Raw genomic sequence first — 13,636 nt, 5'->3', positions numbered from 1 at the left:
TCTGTGCTTTTTGTTTTTAAATCATGTAAAGCATTTACCTTGATGAGCTTGTTTGTTTTTAACACACGCTGTACCCTAGATGATATTAACTCACTGCTAGTTGCCCTTTTTACGCAATCATCCTTTTATTTGTTTGGATTTATTGCCGGGGGGGCTGACACACAACAGGCCCACGGGCAGTGACTAAAATCCCAAGTTGGCCGTGTGACTGCCACTGCGCCATCGGGGCCTGTAAATATCACGGCTCGCTAATAAACAGAGCGTGCCCAGAATACGACGGCAGATCAATGCGCCCCCTCTCCTCACCCTCTCCCCACCCCACCCTGAGCCCAGCGCTCTGCGCAGCAGCCGCCTTCGTCACCATGACTTCAGAGATTTGAGAGATTGATCTCTCCTCCCGCACCTCGGCCTTGAGGAGCGGGAGGAGAGGGGACGGAGGTGGAGGAGCGTCTGTGTCATCGGGGGCGCAGCAAAACAAATCAAGTCAGTGAGGGAGAGACTCGCATCGCTACGACGTAACACAATAAAACGTCGTTTGCAGCCCTTCCTGTTGCATCCGAGGTTTCCAACCTACCATATATTTGCTTGTTCCTTAACATTTGTTACTAATTTTTTAGTTGTTTCTTTTTTTTTGTATGTTTTCAGTTTGTCACATTTTAAAATGCTGTAGTCCAAAGCAGCTGCCCAGATAAATAGAAGAGAAGTTGTGTGTTCAGGTTTATGTATGATTTCTAGAACTTTTCTAGAAAAAAGTTAAAATTAAATCTTTTCTGTGTCTGGAGATCGTCGTGGATGTTCAGCCCTGCACAAGAGTCGCATTTTTCATTTTCGCCTGTCCTTCCTTCTATTTATCCCCCTTTTTTCCCCCCATTGCATTTCAGGGCTTTTGTGTACTTGAGCAACCTGCTGTACCCCGTGCCGCTGGTGCACCGTGTTGCCATAGTGACGGAGAAGGGCGAGGTGCGTGGCTTCCTGCGCGTGGGAGTCCAGGCTGTGGCTGGTGAGTAATTAACGAGGCTCCCTAATGAGCAGGACCGCTGGGGATCTGGATGATGCACATCGCCTCCTCTAAACCAGTGCCTTTCAGACACATGCAGGTTTTTTTTTTTAGTTTTTTGCTCTTGGTTGACTATTTTAAATGTGCATCTACTGATGTTTTTTTTAGGCTTAGTGCGTATCGCACAGCTTTAGCCCTCTTTTTGAACATCGGCACAAACACATTTCAGAGGGTTCCCCCTTTGATTCAGTCGCTTCTGTCCTAATGAGAGCGTTGCTTGTCTCTCTGTAGCTGACGAGGAGGCTCCAGACTACGGGTCGGGTGTTAGACAGTCTGGAACCGCCAAGATCTCCTTTGATGACGAGTGTTTGAAAAAGGTAAGCCCGGAGTTGGATGAAAAGAGTTTGTGGATTTAAAAAAACGCCTCCTCTGTGTCTGAGAAAGTGGGTGTGTCTTTAAAGAAATGGGTTAAATTCCGTGTCAATAATTTTTTTTTTTGCTGAAGCTCGTTCTCCCCGCCGAGGTTCATTCACTCCCTAGCAGCTATATGCTAATGCGTTTCTCCCTCTGCTCCAATCAGCACGACTTTCCCTCCACGGTGATGACCCGCTCCGGCTTGTCCCTGGAAGAGCTGCGCATAGTGGAGGGTCAGGGTCAGAGTTCAGAGGTCATCACACCCTCAGAGGAGCTTAACAGAATCAATGACATGGGTACGGCCGCCAGACCCGCAGCTCCTCGCTCGTAAATTCTGACTGCCGCTCCCAAAGGGATACGCACTTGCCAGATGGTCTTGTTGAACGGACCCTAAATGTTGTAGTCATGGAATTGTGCTTTGCAAAGGAATGCGTCCGAAGCCTCGCCGACTCTCACCCCTCTCCCCCTGTGGCTCCCTGCAGACCTCAAACTGGGCAACGTCGCCGAGACCAAGCTGAGCGAAGGCGACGGCCTGGCAGGTCAGCTGGAAGTGGGGAGCATCTTCACCTTCCGCGTGACCGTGCTGCAGGCCAGCGGCATCCAGCCCGAGTACGCAGACATCTTCTGCCAGTTCAAGTGAGTGGACTTGCGTCCCATTGGCTCAACATGCTTGATTGAATTACATTTGCTTGTCATTTTGTTGAACTTAAATTCAGTCGCTTTTAGCAGATATTCTGAAAAATGACCACAATACTGTTTACTGGTATTACCACTCAATGTATTACCACACATTGTAAGATATTTCATATCTTCATCACAGTCCTCATTGGATAAATCGTCCATAAGACTCAAACATTCAGATTTGTTTTTAGCTTTGTTCGTTAACAAACAAGAAACAAGATTTAAAAAATATGTTGGTTCCCCCATCATCAGTCCACAAACTGACTTGTCAGTTGTAGCTAATTGAAACAGGGAAGCAACCTCCTCGCTCAGTAAAATGATTGTGTATGACTGACCCCCCACGTGTGTCTCCTTCGTCTAGCTTCCTGCATCGCCACGACGAGGCTTTTTCCACTGAGCCCCTGAAGAACGGCGGCAAGGGAGCCCCCCTGGGCTTTTACCACGTGCAGAACGTGGGTGCACACAATCGCAACACACTCGCGGCAGTCGGGTGATTTTTGTTTGACGTGCCCTCTTTTTTTTCTTTTTGTCGCGGTGGGAGCAGATTTCCGTGGAGGTCACAGAGTCCTTCATCGAGTACGTGAAGAGCAACCCCATCGTGTTTGAGGTGTTTGGCCACTACCAGCAGCATCCTCTGCATCTTCATGGCCAGGACCTCATCAGGTCAGTTTCACTTCATGGAAACCTTCTTTCAGGAAAAGGCAGCATTTGGTTTGTTGTATTTTAAACTTCTTGTTCTCTCACTCTAACAGTCCTCCAACTCCGTCCAGGAAATACTATCCCATCCCCATGCCTCTGTCCAAACCAGGTAAGGACTCGGCCGCCGCACTCCTCTCCCCCTCACTCTCATTTCAGCATTTCCCCTCTGTTACAGTTCTATCAGCATGCCTCATCTTCTCTTTCATGTCTCGCTTCCACTGGATTTTATTTTCTTTCCTTTTTGATCCTTTTCCCACCATCCATAATCCTCTTATCCGACTCCCAACTCCCGCTCCCTCCAATCTCGATCATACACTTCGGCGCGCCGTTCGCCCCCCCCCCCCAGACCACACCCGTAAGATAGAGCTGGTCCGCTACCTTATGAGCGGCTACATGAACGGCCAAGTGCTGGACACGCTGTCCGAGCACGCCAACGCTCTGGCCTCCTCCGCCGTGGCCAGCCTGGAGGACGAGGCCGACCAGCTCTCTCATTTCCTCTTCCTCCCGCTGCCCAGCGACTTCGTGCTAACCGTCCCCAGGCACCACGGTTGGTACAGCGGAACCTTTGTAGCCCCCCCAGTGTAGTAACGGTTAGACCAGCAATAGACTAGCGTCTGTGCGCCGCTGCCCTGTGTGTCTGGACAGCACTGTGATAGATCTCTGCAGTGGTGAGTCGTGCTGCATGCGGGTCTGTTTGGTTCCACTGCCGCTCAGTCCAGTGTTGCCTAGAAACTGCCCTGAGATGACACCTTCAGGTAAATCCTACGCGTACCCCTGCATCCTAAGCCTTATTGCTCTAATAGAAATTTGTCACAATCGCAGCAGATCACGTAGGTGGCTTTCACAGTGAAAAGCGGGAGCCAAGCGGCTCAGGTCTTTGTGCGCTGAGCAGCAGCAGTCCAATTACCGCAGTTTTCACTGGGTATAACATTCTTTTTTTTTTTTCTTTTTTCCCCCCCTAGTACAGATGAATGCAGTTGCATGCTGCAGAGATTAGGACGTTCTAACCAGAACTTAATCCTGATGTGCCAGACACCAGCGTGCAGTCTGTGGTGCTGTAATGGAATTCCTCACAGCATCTCATTGGATTGCACAGGATTTTAAAAAAAGAAAAGAAAATCTCTCTTTCACGCAACTGAGGATGTCAATTTCAAAAGTCAACTATCCAAAAAATAACATGGAAAATAATCCCAGCAATGAATCATTAGGAAGGACTAGTAACATCTTATTATTCATTAGTGTTATGAGATCCAGGGCCAGCAGTGCGTTCACACCATCACTCATTCAATTACTGCACGTTATAATCCTATTAATGCAGTTACATATGGCCATTTAAATAGCGTCTGGAAAAACAGTCATGGAAAATGAAAGCCATCGATGCTCAATTTATGCGCGCTTGTCTTCCAGTACCTGCCACCAAGCTGAACACCATCACCAAGTCCAACCTGGGCCAGTGTGTGAGCAAGTACGACCTGCTGGTCTGGTTTGAGATCAGCGAGCTGGAGCCCACCGGAGAGTGAGTTCAAGACAGTCCAAGGCAGAAAGTTTTGAAGTCAAAAGTCATGAACGATTTTATGTCGTAGTCTTTTTGTAGTCGGTCACTTAGGATGTGTCTGGGAAGCTGAATCGTGTGTTGTCCTAAAAGTCGTGCGATGGTTGAAAGAGCGACGCCAGTAAAGAACGGAGTGAGACATGTAGTTTGAATCATCCTTTCTCCGCTCTGCAGGTACATCCCGGCTATAGTGGATCACAGTGGAGCGCTGCCCTGCCATGGCACCTACCTCCTGCACCAGGTACTGAACACCTCAAACCCCCCCACTACCCTCCCATCCCACCAGGGTCGTGTTCACTGCCTTGTTATTCATGCAAAGAGCTCGGAGAGAGCTTCACTCTCCTCCGGCTGTGTCCCACGTTGAGCCTCTGTCCTCCCGTCTCGCAGGGGATCCAGCGGAGGATCACAGTGACTCTCATCCATGAGAAGGGAAGCGAGCTGCACTGGAAGGATGTGCGCGAGCTTGTCGTGGGTGAGTGTTCCGTCCTCGGGGTCGGGGGGTGGAAACTCTCACTGCTTTTCTACCGTAAAAAGCAGCAGATGCGTGAAACCCGTGCCGTCTGAATGCTAACGATTAAGTTTCAATATCTCATGGGGAAGCTTTTTTTTTCCTGGGCTTCAATTCCAGTCTCGGGAAGTCAGTCTTCCTTCTTAGTTTCTGAATGATCAGATTATTTGATGTCATATCTCAGAATTTCAGCCCCTCTTAAGAGGCTCTTTCCTGTCCGGTTAAACGTTTTGTCAAGACAACATGTTACGTGTCCTGTCAGGCCGCATCAGAAACAAGGCTGAGGTGGACGACGGTGCTGCTGATGCGGTGCTGTCGCTCAACATCATCTCTGCCAAGAACATCAAGTCGTCCCACAACTCCAACAGGTAGCGAAAAGTGTCTGCTGGTCTAATTTGATGGGCGACCCCTTTTACTTTTGTCATATTTTGAATCTGATTTTTTGCAACATGTGTACGGCTTCATCTGTGGTTTTCCTCGTCTTTGTATTTGCTCAAGGCCGAGTGTAATCATTGCATGACTCAGTTCCATTGCCTTTATCATTTCTCTGTTGCCTGACTGTCTGTGCCTCTCTCTCTCTCTCTCTCTCTCTCTCTCTCTCTTCCTTTGCACTCTCTCTCTCTCTCTCTCTCTCTCTCTCTCTCTCTCTCTCTCTCTCCCTTCTCGTGCTCCCGCTGCGGCTGGACTCTTGATTGTGCTCAGGCTTTCTATTGATAAGGATATTGATAGGTATCATTGACTGGAGAACATAAGGCTCCTTCTCTGAAAGAGCTTCATGCTTCTCTTTAGCTCCCTAGATGACTAGATATAAGTTCCCCTCACTCCCTCCTTTTTCTTTGTTCGCCTGTTGCATTTAGTCTGCCTTTATTTCTACCATATATATATATATATATATATATATATATATATATATATATATATATATATATATATATATATATATATATATATATATATATATACATACATACATACATACATACATACATACATACATACATACATACATACATACATATACATACATATATATATATATATATATATATATATATATATATATATATATATATATATATACACATATATATATATATATATATATACACATATATATATATATATATATATATATATACACATATATATATATATATATATATATACACATATATATATACACATATATATATATACACATATATATATATATATACATATACATATACATATATATATACATATACATATACATATACATATACATATATATGTGTGTGTGTGTGTGTGTGTGTGTACATATATATATATATATATATATATATATATATATATATATATATATATATATATATATATATATATATATATATATATATATATATATATATATATATATATATATATATATATACGTGTGTGTGTGGCAAAACAGGCTAATTTAAAAATGGCCAAAATAAAGGCACTCCTAGATGCAAATGCATTGCCCTCTGTTGTTTTTGTTTGCGTCATTAAATAAGGATCTTCTGTGGCACCCACATCCCAAAATGAATGCTTTCCTCTTTATTCACTGGTTGGCAGTCACAAAACTATCCAAAAAGCCTTTAAGGTCAGCTGGCAGTCAGTGTGTGGATAGGAGCGCCCCCTGCTGTCACAGATGGAAACGGCGTTAAAGCCTCCCAAGCTCAGTGCACTTATGACTGCAGTCAGGTTTAGAAAACAGTTTATTATTCTTTATTTATTTATATATATATATATATATATATATATATATATATATATATATATATATATATACATATATATATATATATATATATATATATATATATGTATATATATATATATATATATATATATATATATATATATATATATATATATATATATATATATATATATATATATATATATACATATATATATATATATATATATATATATATATATATGTATATATATATATATATATATATATATATATATATATATATATATATATATATATATATATATATATACATGCATATCACTGTAAATAGTGCTAGCAACATTATCACCAGCTTGTCATTATTCTAATAATGAATATTAGTAGTGGTAGTGCCAGCAGGCGCACTAGTGGTGGGATTATCCTTGTCTGCCAGATGTTACACTCAAGCCACACACATTTCTGACACACTGCCTCTAACTCTCGTGACTTCACATCGTGTTGTGTCTGTTGTGTAGTTGTCTCTGTGTACTTTCTCACGTCTTGCTGTGACTAGAGTTCAGTTTGAGGTTTACCTCGTTCACCACACAGTGTGTCCCGGTCTGAAACACTGCTACTGACCCCTGCACACAGCCTCCACACCAGTGTGAAGCTTCACTGGAATAGCTATGAGAATATTTCATTTTTTCCCACCCAGGACCTTCTACCGCTTCGAGGCGGTGTGGGACAGCTCGCTGCACAACTCCCTCCTGCTCAACAGAGTCACTCCGTACGGGGAGAAGATTTACATGACTCTGTCTGCGTACCTGGAGGTCAGTCTTCCTCGCCTCGGCCTTCCCGCGGAGGTCGAAATCATCTTGACGTGTGCTCCCTTTGTGCCTCCTCTGTCGCAGCTGGACCACTGCATCCAGCCCGCCATCATCACCAAAGACATCTGCATGGTTTTCTACTCCAGAGACGCCAAGATCTCGCCGCCTCGCTCCCTCAGGAACCTGTTTGGGAGCGGATACTCCAAAACTCCTGACTGGTAGGGAGCCTCTCTCTCTGCTGCACACTGTCCATAGCTACAGACCAGAGCGGATGCGCTCAAATAAAACCTAATGTAATTCACAGCAATCGGGTCACTGGCATCTACGAGCTGAGCTTGTGCAAGATGTCCGACAGCGGGAGTCCAGGTGAGAGATCCCACGTTTTCAGCCAAGTTTAAGGTTCCTTCAAACAAGGCCGATCTTAATGAGGTTGTCCATCCTCCGAGCAGGCATGCAGAGGAGGAGGAGGAAGGTGCTGGACACATCGGTGGCTTATGTGCGTGGCGAGGAGAACCTGGCCGGCTGGCGGCCCAGAGGGGACAGCCTCATCTCGGAGCACCAGTGGGAGCTGGAGAAAATGGAGCAGCTGCACGAGGTGGGTCTTCCGAAAGCCGACGTCAGGCCTTTTTTTTCTCGTGAACGGCGTCTTGACCTGACGCCGCTCCCCTCGCTCGTCCTCCGCCCAGGTGGAGAAGACCCGTCACCTCCTGCTGCTGAGGGAGAAGCTCGGAGACGCGGCCCCAGAGGGACCCGCTGCCGGCACCGCCAAGTCCCTGGGCGAGCTGCTGCTGTCGCCCAGCATGAGCTCCGGCACGCTGTCCACCTCCACCTCCATCTCCTCGCAGATCTCCAGCACCACCTTTGAGAGCGCCATCACGCCCAGCGAGAGCAGCGGCTACGACTCGGCTGACATCGAGAGCCTGGTGGACCGGGAGAAGGAGCTGGCCACCAAGGTGAGTGCACGAGACGTGTGAAAAAACGCACGAGCTCGAGGTTCGTAGTTTAAACCCTCCGATCAAGATTAAATCAAACAAAGGCAAAAAATAAATAAATAAAAAAGATTGGTGTGAAATCCAGTCTACTCTGTTTCAGTGCCTGCGCCTCCTGACACACACCTTCAACAGTGAATACAACCAAGTGGTCAGCAGCATCAGTGACTGCAAGGTGAGCAGCGGCTCTCTTTCAAAGACTCACACAGACTCCCTCAGATTCACAAAGGAAGTTTTCTTTCTATTTCTCACCAACGTTTCCTCCCATGTTCCTCTCCCAGCTGTCCGACATCTCGGCTCTGGGCAGAGACCCCTCGGTGACCAGCTTCAGCAGCGCCACCCTCACCCCTTCCTCCACCTGCCCCTCCCTCTCTGACTCCCGCTGCGGCTCAGTGGACCAGAAGTAAACACACTATTAGCACGTTTTTATCAAACCAGGCCTCATTTTCCAGTGTGTTCCCCCCTCAGTGATGCTGACTGCAAGGAATTCTTCTGCTCAGGACTCCAGAGAACGGCTCCCGAGCTTCCAGCCCCTCCTGCTCGGATTATGAAAACTTCCCCATGGTTCCCGCCGTGGAGACGTCTTACCTGGCGCGGGCTGGAAAGAACGAGTTCCTTAACCTGGTGCCTGACATTGAGGAAATGAGGCCGGGGTGAGTTGCATTACGATCCCCAAAGTGTTTGTTTTTTTTAACGCAGTCGGATCAAGAAGCCTCGTGATGGTGGTTTGTTCCGCCGGACTCCTGCTGAACTCTCCCTCCCTCCGGCCGATTTTCTCCAAGGTCGGTCGTCTCCAAGAAGGGTTTCCTGAGCTTCATGGAGCCCCGCTCCAACTCGTGGGTGAAGCACTTTGTGGTGGTGCGACGGCCCTACGTCTTCATCTACAACAGCGACAAGGACCCAGTGGAGCGGGGCGTCCTCAACCTCTCCACGGCTCAGGTGGAGTACAGCGAAGACCAGCAGGCCATGCTCAAGGTGCGTCGCTTTTGCACTCGCTGACGCTCAAACAATCGAGTCCTCCTGCCTCCGACTGATGGGTGGCTGCTCGAGATGTTTGGGCTGAGAAATATTTGTTTTTGTTTGTTTTAGACGGCCAACACCTTTGCCGTGTGCACAAAACACCGAGGCATTCTCCTGCAGGCCATCAACGAGAAGGACATGAACGACTGGCTGTACGCCTTCAACCCGCTGCTCGCCGGCACGATAAGGTGAGCTTCGCTCAGCCCTCCGCTCAGTCCACTACAGTCCGACCCCATGTTGAAAACAGCAAACCAAACCAAACCAAACTGCCGTTTGCCGCCACAGATCGAAGCTGGCCAGGAGACGCAGCGGAATGCCGAAGAACTGAAGAGGTGGAGCGCCGCGGCTTCCCGCCCTCCGGAAGGCCTTTGAACATACCAAGTGTTAACACTTACTAATCATTGTGATTCTTGACGGTTTTCTCTTGTAAGTAGACTCGTGGCTTAAATCTCCTTTCATGCGACTAAAAAGTTTCTGTTCTGGAGGAGTTTGCGTCCCGCCTCGCCACCACCGAAGCCCCGCCCCCGCCCCCTCCCCTCGCACCCCCTGGCCCCACTCCAAAAGCTTTTTGTGTTTCGTTCGACGATGTTTGGGTCCAATTACGTTCTGCTTTCTCGTAATCCCTCAACTCCCTAACTAGTAGCATGTCGTAATAGTCTACTTGTGTGTGCACGACTCTTCGGAAACTGTTCCTTCCTTCCGGCCGCTAAGTTTAAGTTTGCCAATCATGTTGAGAAAAAAAACAAAAACAAAAAACAACTCTTGTCTATCAGTGTTATCTGTCTCCGGGGAAGATTTTTATTCTTTATTTCTTTTCTCTTTTGTTGTTTTTTTTTTTTTTTTTTTAAATAGTAATATGCCCACTAAGGAACTGCAGCAGCCATTAAGTTGAGAACAGGTTTGCAAGTAAAATTATTTAAAAAAAAAAAAGAAATCTCATTAAATGGGAATAGCCTCATGATTTGAGTAAACAAGGAAATTCATTCGTGACACTTCTCCTTACTGTGCGCTCCCGACAGCAAGGCCGACCAAGTCCGACTGCTGCTAATGAATTTGTGACAGAAGGCCGCAGCCTCTGGCTCCCCCCGTCTCCCAAAATTTGTCCCACCTTAGGCCGACTCCCATCTTCCTTTTTATGTGATGCGTAGACCCCCCCCCCCCCCCGCCCCCCCCCCCCCCGGCCCCGATCCCCTCTCCCGCCCCTCATGCATCAGCCACATCCGACTACCACCGAAAGCAACTTGTCCGTCAAAAAAAAGCAAACTGGATTGTAAAGAGACAAAGACAAACGTGATGAACAGGATGTGTGCCTGCCTGCTATCTGTTCGCGGTTGACTTTAAGTCAGGGCATTCCTTCTCTGCTCCGCCAAGCCTAAACAGCTCAGTGTTATGTTTCCCGTGTGCTGTAACATATTGCCAAGCGCTGACGCAACACGTTGAGGGGGCAGGGAGACAGTGCATTGAGGAGGGAGTTGCCGTTTTTCAGCCTGACACCAGTATTTGTTGCCGAGGCGGCTAACTGCTAGCCTGAACCTGTAGAGCAGCTACATTGCTGTCGAGATACTGAAGTACGTCATGCTCTGCAAAGCGATCATTGGACCTTTTTTTTTTTTTTTTCTTATCTTGATTCATATAACACCTCGTGGGTTTTTACAGTTGTTTTTCTCCTTTTTCCTTTTTTAAATTATTAACATTGTTCATTGTCCTTTTCCTATTATGCTTTTATCATTCCACAGAGAAGTTTTTATATGAAATGCAACAGAGGTCATTTATCTCCTTATTTCTAACTAACTTAACTGGTGTTTAATTTTGCACATTAGCACATTTTCTATAGCAAAGACACATGTTGGTGGCGCACGTCAAGTCAGGATGATTTCTGAGTGACGAAAGGGCACGCATGAAGGCTTCTTCACTGGACAGCTCTTTCTGAGAAAGTGCCAGAGAGGGACAAAGGAGAGATATTAAAGGGACAACATACACTCAAAGTTTTTATTTTCCGGTGTGAACGCTGAAAATATTTGCTCTGGACATTGCTCTACAGCTGCTAAATTAGGTCAATTCTAACGTTCCTCGGTGCCTCTGTCGCTGCGAGTGGTGCAAATGTGTTGTGTGCAGATGGGCGTTGAAAGCTCTGGCCAGCCAACCAGCAGCAGTCCCACTGCGTCATAAAAAAAAAAAAGAGCGGGCATTATGGGTGAGTTTGGCGAAACAGAGGCAACCGCCACTTATTGCAAGTATTGGTGGTTTGATTGGTGACGTATCTTGGTTTTCCTGCTGCGTGAGAGGATTACCAGTGTAGCAGGGCGTCGCTGCCCTGGGATCAGCCAACCCTTCAGGTCAGAGGTGTTAAAACCCTGCGGAAATGATAAATCTGTCAACCAACCCCACGCATTCAATATATAAAAGTGGGAGGGGGCAACAAAAAAAAAAAGTCTATGCACTGAAAAAGGCTCAAAGTGCAATGTGCCTCGCAGGTGCAGGCCTGCTAGAGCAAACATTTTCACATCAGCAACTAGTTTTCAGATGTGTATCATTTGGGACTGTGTATTTATTGTTTGCAATGTATATATTAGTTTGCAGCTCTTTGCACATATCAATAAAAGGGTTCAACTAACTGATCGAATAAAGTCTGTGCGGTTCAGTTGTTCATCTCAGACTCTCAGCCAAATGATGTCGCGGTAGCCTCCTCCAGCCTGCGCCGGGGGAGGGTTGAATGTACAATGAAGACATTTGTTTGGTCGCTATGTAAAAAAATAAAATAAAAGAGAAATAAGAGGAAAAAAAGGAATTTCCAAAAGAGGGAAGTGAAATGTAACCCACCGCTTCTGATCAGGGAGTGTGGTTTGAGTGGAAGTTTGATTTTTAAGATTATTAACCCACTGCTCATACTAGCCCGTCACTTTATTTCTAACAAAATAAGGGTGGTTTCTACTCATTTTATTTTCTTCTAATATCAGGGAATATCATACAAAGTAGCTAGCGAAATCTAAAATAATATAGTGTGTCATTGTTGTGCTGGTGTCCTTCCTCACCTCCACACTTTGCTTTTTCTGTTGATTCCTTTCGAAACACAACCACAACCAGCTGTGATGTCTGATCACTCCCCCACCCCCTCCAACAAGAATATCCATTGGGATTCGTTCACAGAGAGAAAAACACGGTGACATCTACACTGTACATTATTTGTCTGACTGGTTTCATTTTCATACTTCTTTTGTAAATATCTATGTTGTATGGAGCTTGAATTAAAAATGTAAATATGTTTACTGTATTTGTAATAATTATAACCCATTCGCTGTATAGCATAGATGTGTCATGCGGATATCCTAATTCTGTGTATGGTAATCTTGCACCATTGAACCGTTTAGTGAATGAGGCAAATAAAAGTGCAAACTTTGCATTAGCAGAACAAACATGCTGTCTGACTTCTACTTTGCATTTTTACTTTAAGCTCAACTGTGAGATGTACACAGTTGAGCTCAAACATCAGGAAGGTGTTTGTGCTGTGTGGACGTTTCTGTCACAGTTACAGTATTGTTGAGTGAAAGTCAATCGCTCATTTTTTAAAAATAAATAATAATAATAATTCATTTGATTAGGACAATGCACATTAATTGACATGTCAGCAAAAGTATCAATGCAAATATGCCGGAGTTGGCATAAATGCTCATTTGAATCTGTTGTCCTAAAGCAGTTGTGTAAAAACATAGTACACAATACAGTATGACTTATAAATAAAACATGCAGATATCTTACAAACAGAATTAGTTCCAATTCACATAGAAAAGATGAGAACATTACTCATGAGAGCAGGTCTGATTAGTTATTCACCACTGATGTAGACAGCTTCTGACATGAGCTGGCAGTGAGTTCCAGGACTGTTTTCTTCTGATGGACACCACCCTTTCCATCCATTTTATATCCTTAGTAAGTAAAAGGATAACTTTTTTTGAAGGATGATTACAATGCTAACCAGATCACATTATTATTAGTAGTAGGAGTAGGCGTAGTAGTAGTAGTAGTATGTACCCACACTCGAACCTTCTAACTGTCAGACTCCAAGGTAAATTTTCTGCAAAAATAACTAAAAAGTGCCCTAAGTGCTGACTTTCACAAACTAATGTGGAACAAAAAGGATGACGTTTCATACGGAGGGGCTCTCTAGAAATTTCGAAAAATGAAACGCTATCCCTCTCCTCTCATTCAAACAGAATTCAACATGCTATTGACCGTATTCGCGTCAGAAACAGGTAGTATAC

At 45.3% G+C, this 13,636-nt stretch overlaps 1 protein-coding gene across 8 annotated transcripts in view; it reads left to right on the top strand.

Annotated features, from left to right (window-relative positions):
• Positions 1–12,790, top strand: part of kif1b (kinesin family member 1B) — a 49,550-nt gene extending 36,760 nt beyond the window's left edge. For all 8 annotated transcript variants that reach the window (XM_076042302.1, XM_076042306.1, XM_076042303.1 and 5 more), the window contains 22 exons: positions 882–1,000; positions 1,289–1,374; positions 1,578–1,707; positions 1,894–2,047; positions 2,454–2,544; positions 2,637–2,755; positions 2,845–2,900; positions 4,199–4,307; positions 4,518–4,584; positions 4,731–4,815; positions 5,114–5,219; positions 7,257–7,371; positions 7,453–7,586; positions 7,673–7,734; positions 7,818–7,963; positions 8,055–8,321; positions 8,461–8,532; positions 8,639–8,760; positions 8,858–9,010; positions 9,140–9,332; positions 9,447–9,565; positions 9,663–12,790. In XM_076042302.1, the coding sequence (XP_075898417.1) occupies positions 882–1,000; positions 1,289–1,374; positions 1,578–1,707; positions 1,894–2,047; positions 2,454–2,544; positions 2,637–2,755; positions 2,845–2,900; positions 4,199–4,307; positions 4,518–4,584; positions 4,731–4,815; positions 5,114–5,219; positions 7,257–7,371; positions 7,453–7,586; positions 7,673–7,734; positions 7,818–7,963; positions 8,055–8,321; positions 8,461–8,532; positions 8,639–8,760; positions 8,858–9,010; positions 9,140–9,332; positions 9,447–9,565; positions 9,663–9,705 (2,548 nt within the window). In that variant the 3' untranslated portion in view covers positions 9,706–12,790. The remainder of the gene's footprint in view (positions 1–881; positions 1,001–1,288; positions 1,375–1,577; positions 1,708–1,893; positions 2,048–2,453; positions 2,545–2,636; positions 2,756–2,844; positions 2,901–4,198; positions 4,308–4,517; positions 4,585–4,730; positions 4,816–5,113; positions 5,220–7,256; positions 7,372–7,452; positions 7,587–7,672; positions 7,735–7,817; positions 7,964–8,054; positions 8,322–8,460; positions 8,533–8,638; positions 8,761–8,857; positions 9,011–9,139; positions 9,333–9,446; positions 9,566–9,662) is intronic.
• Positions 12,791–13,636: the final 846 nt, after the last annotated feature.

This window comes from Nelusetta ayraudi, unplaced genomic scaffold (genome assembly GCF_046127955.1).
Source record: "Nelusetta ayraudi isolate G7.1 ecotype Tasmania unplaced genomic scaffold, CSIRO-AGI_Nayr_v1 ptg000070l, whole genome shotgun sequence".
Classification (NCBI taxonomy): domain Eukaryota; kingdom Metazoa; phylum Chordata; class Actinopteri; order Tetraodontiformes; family Monacanthidae; genus Nelusetta; species Nelusetta ayraudi.
Note: the sequence above shows the minus strand (reverse complement) of the source record. Positions and strands in the feature narration are given on the sequence as shown.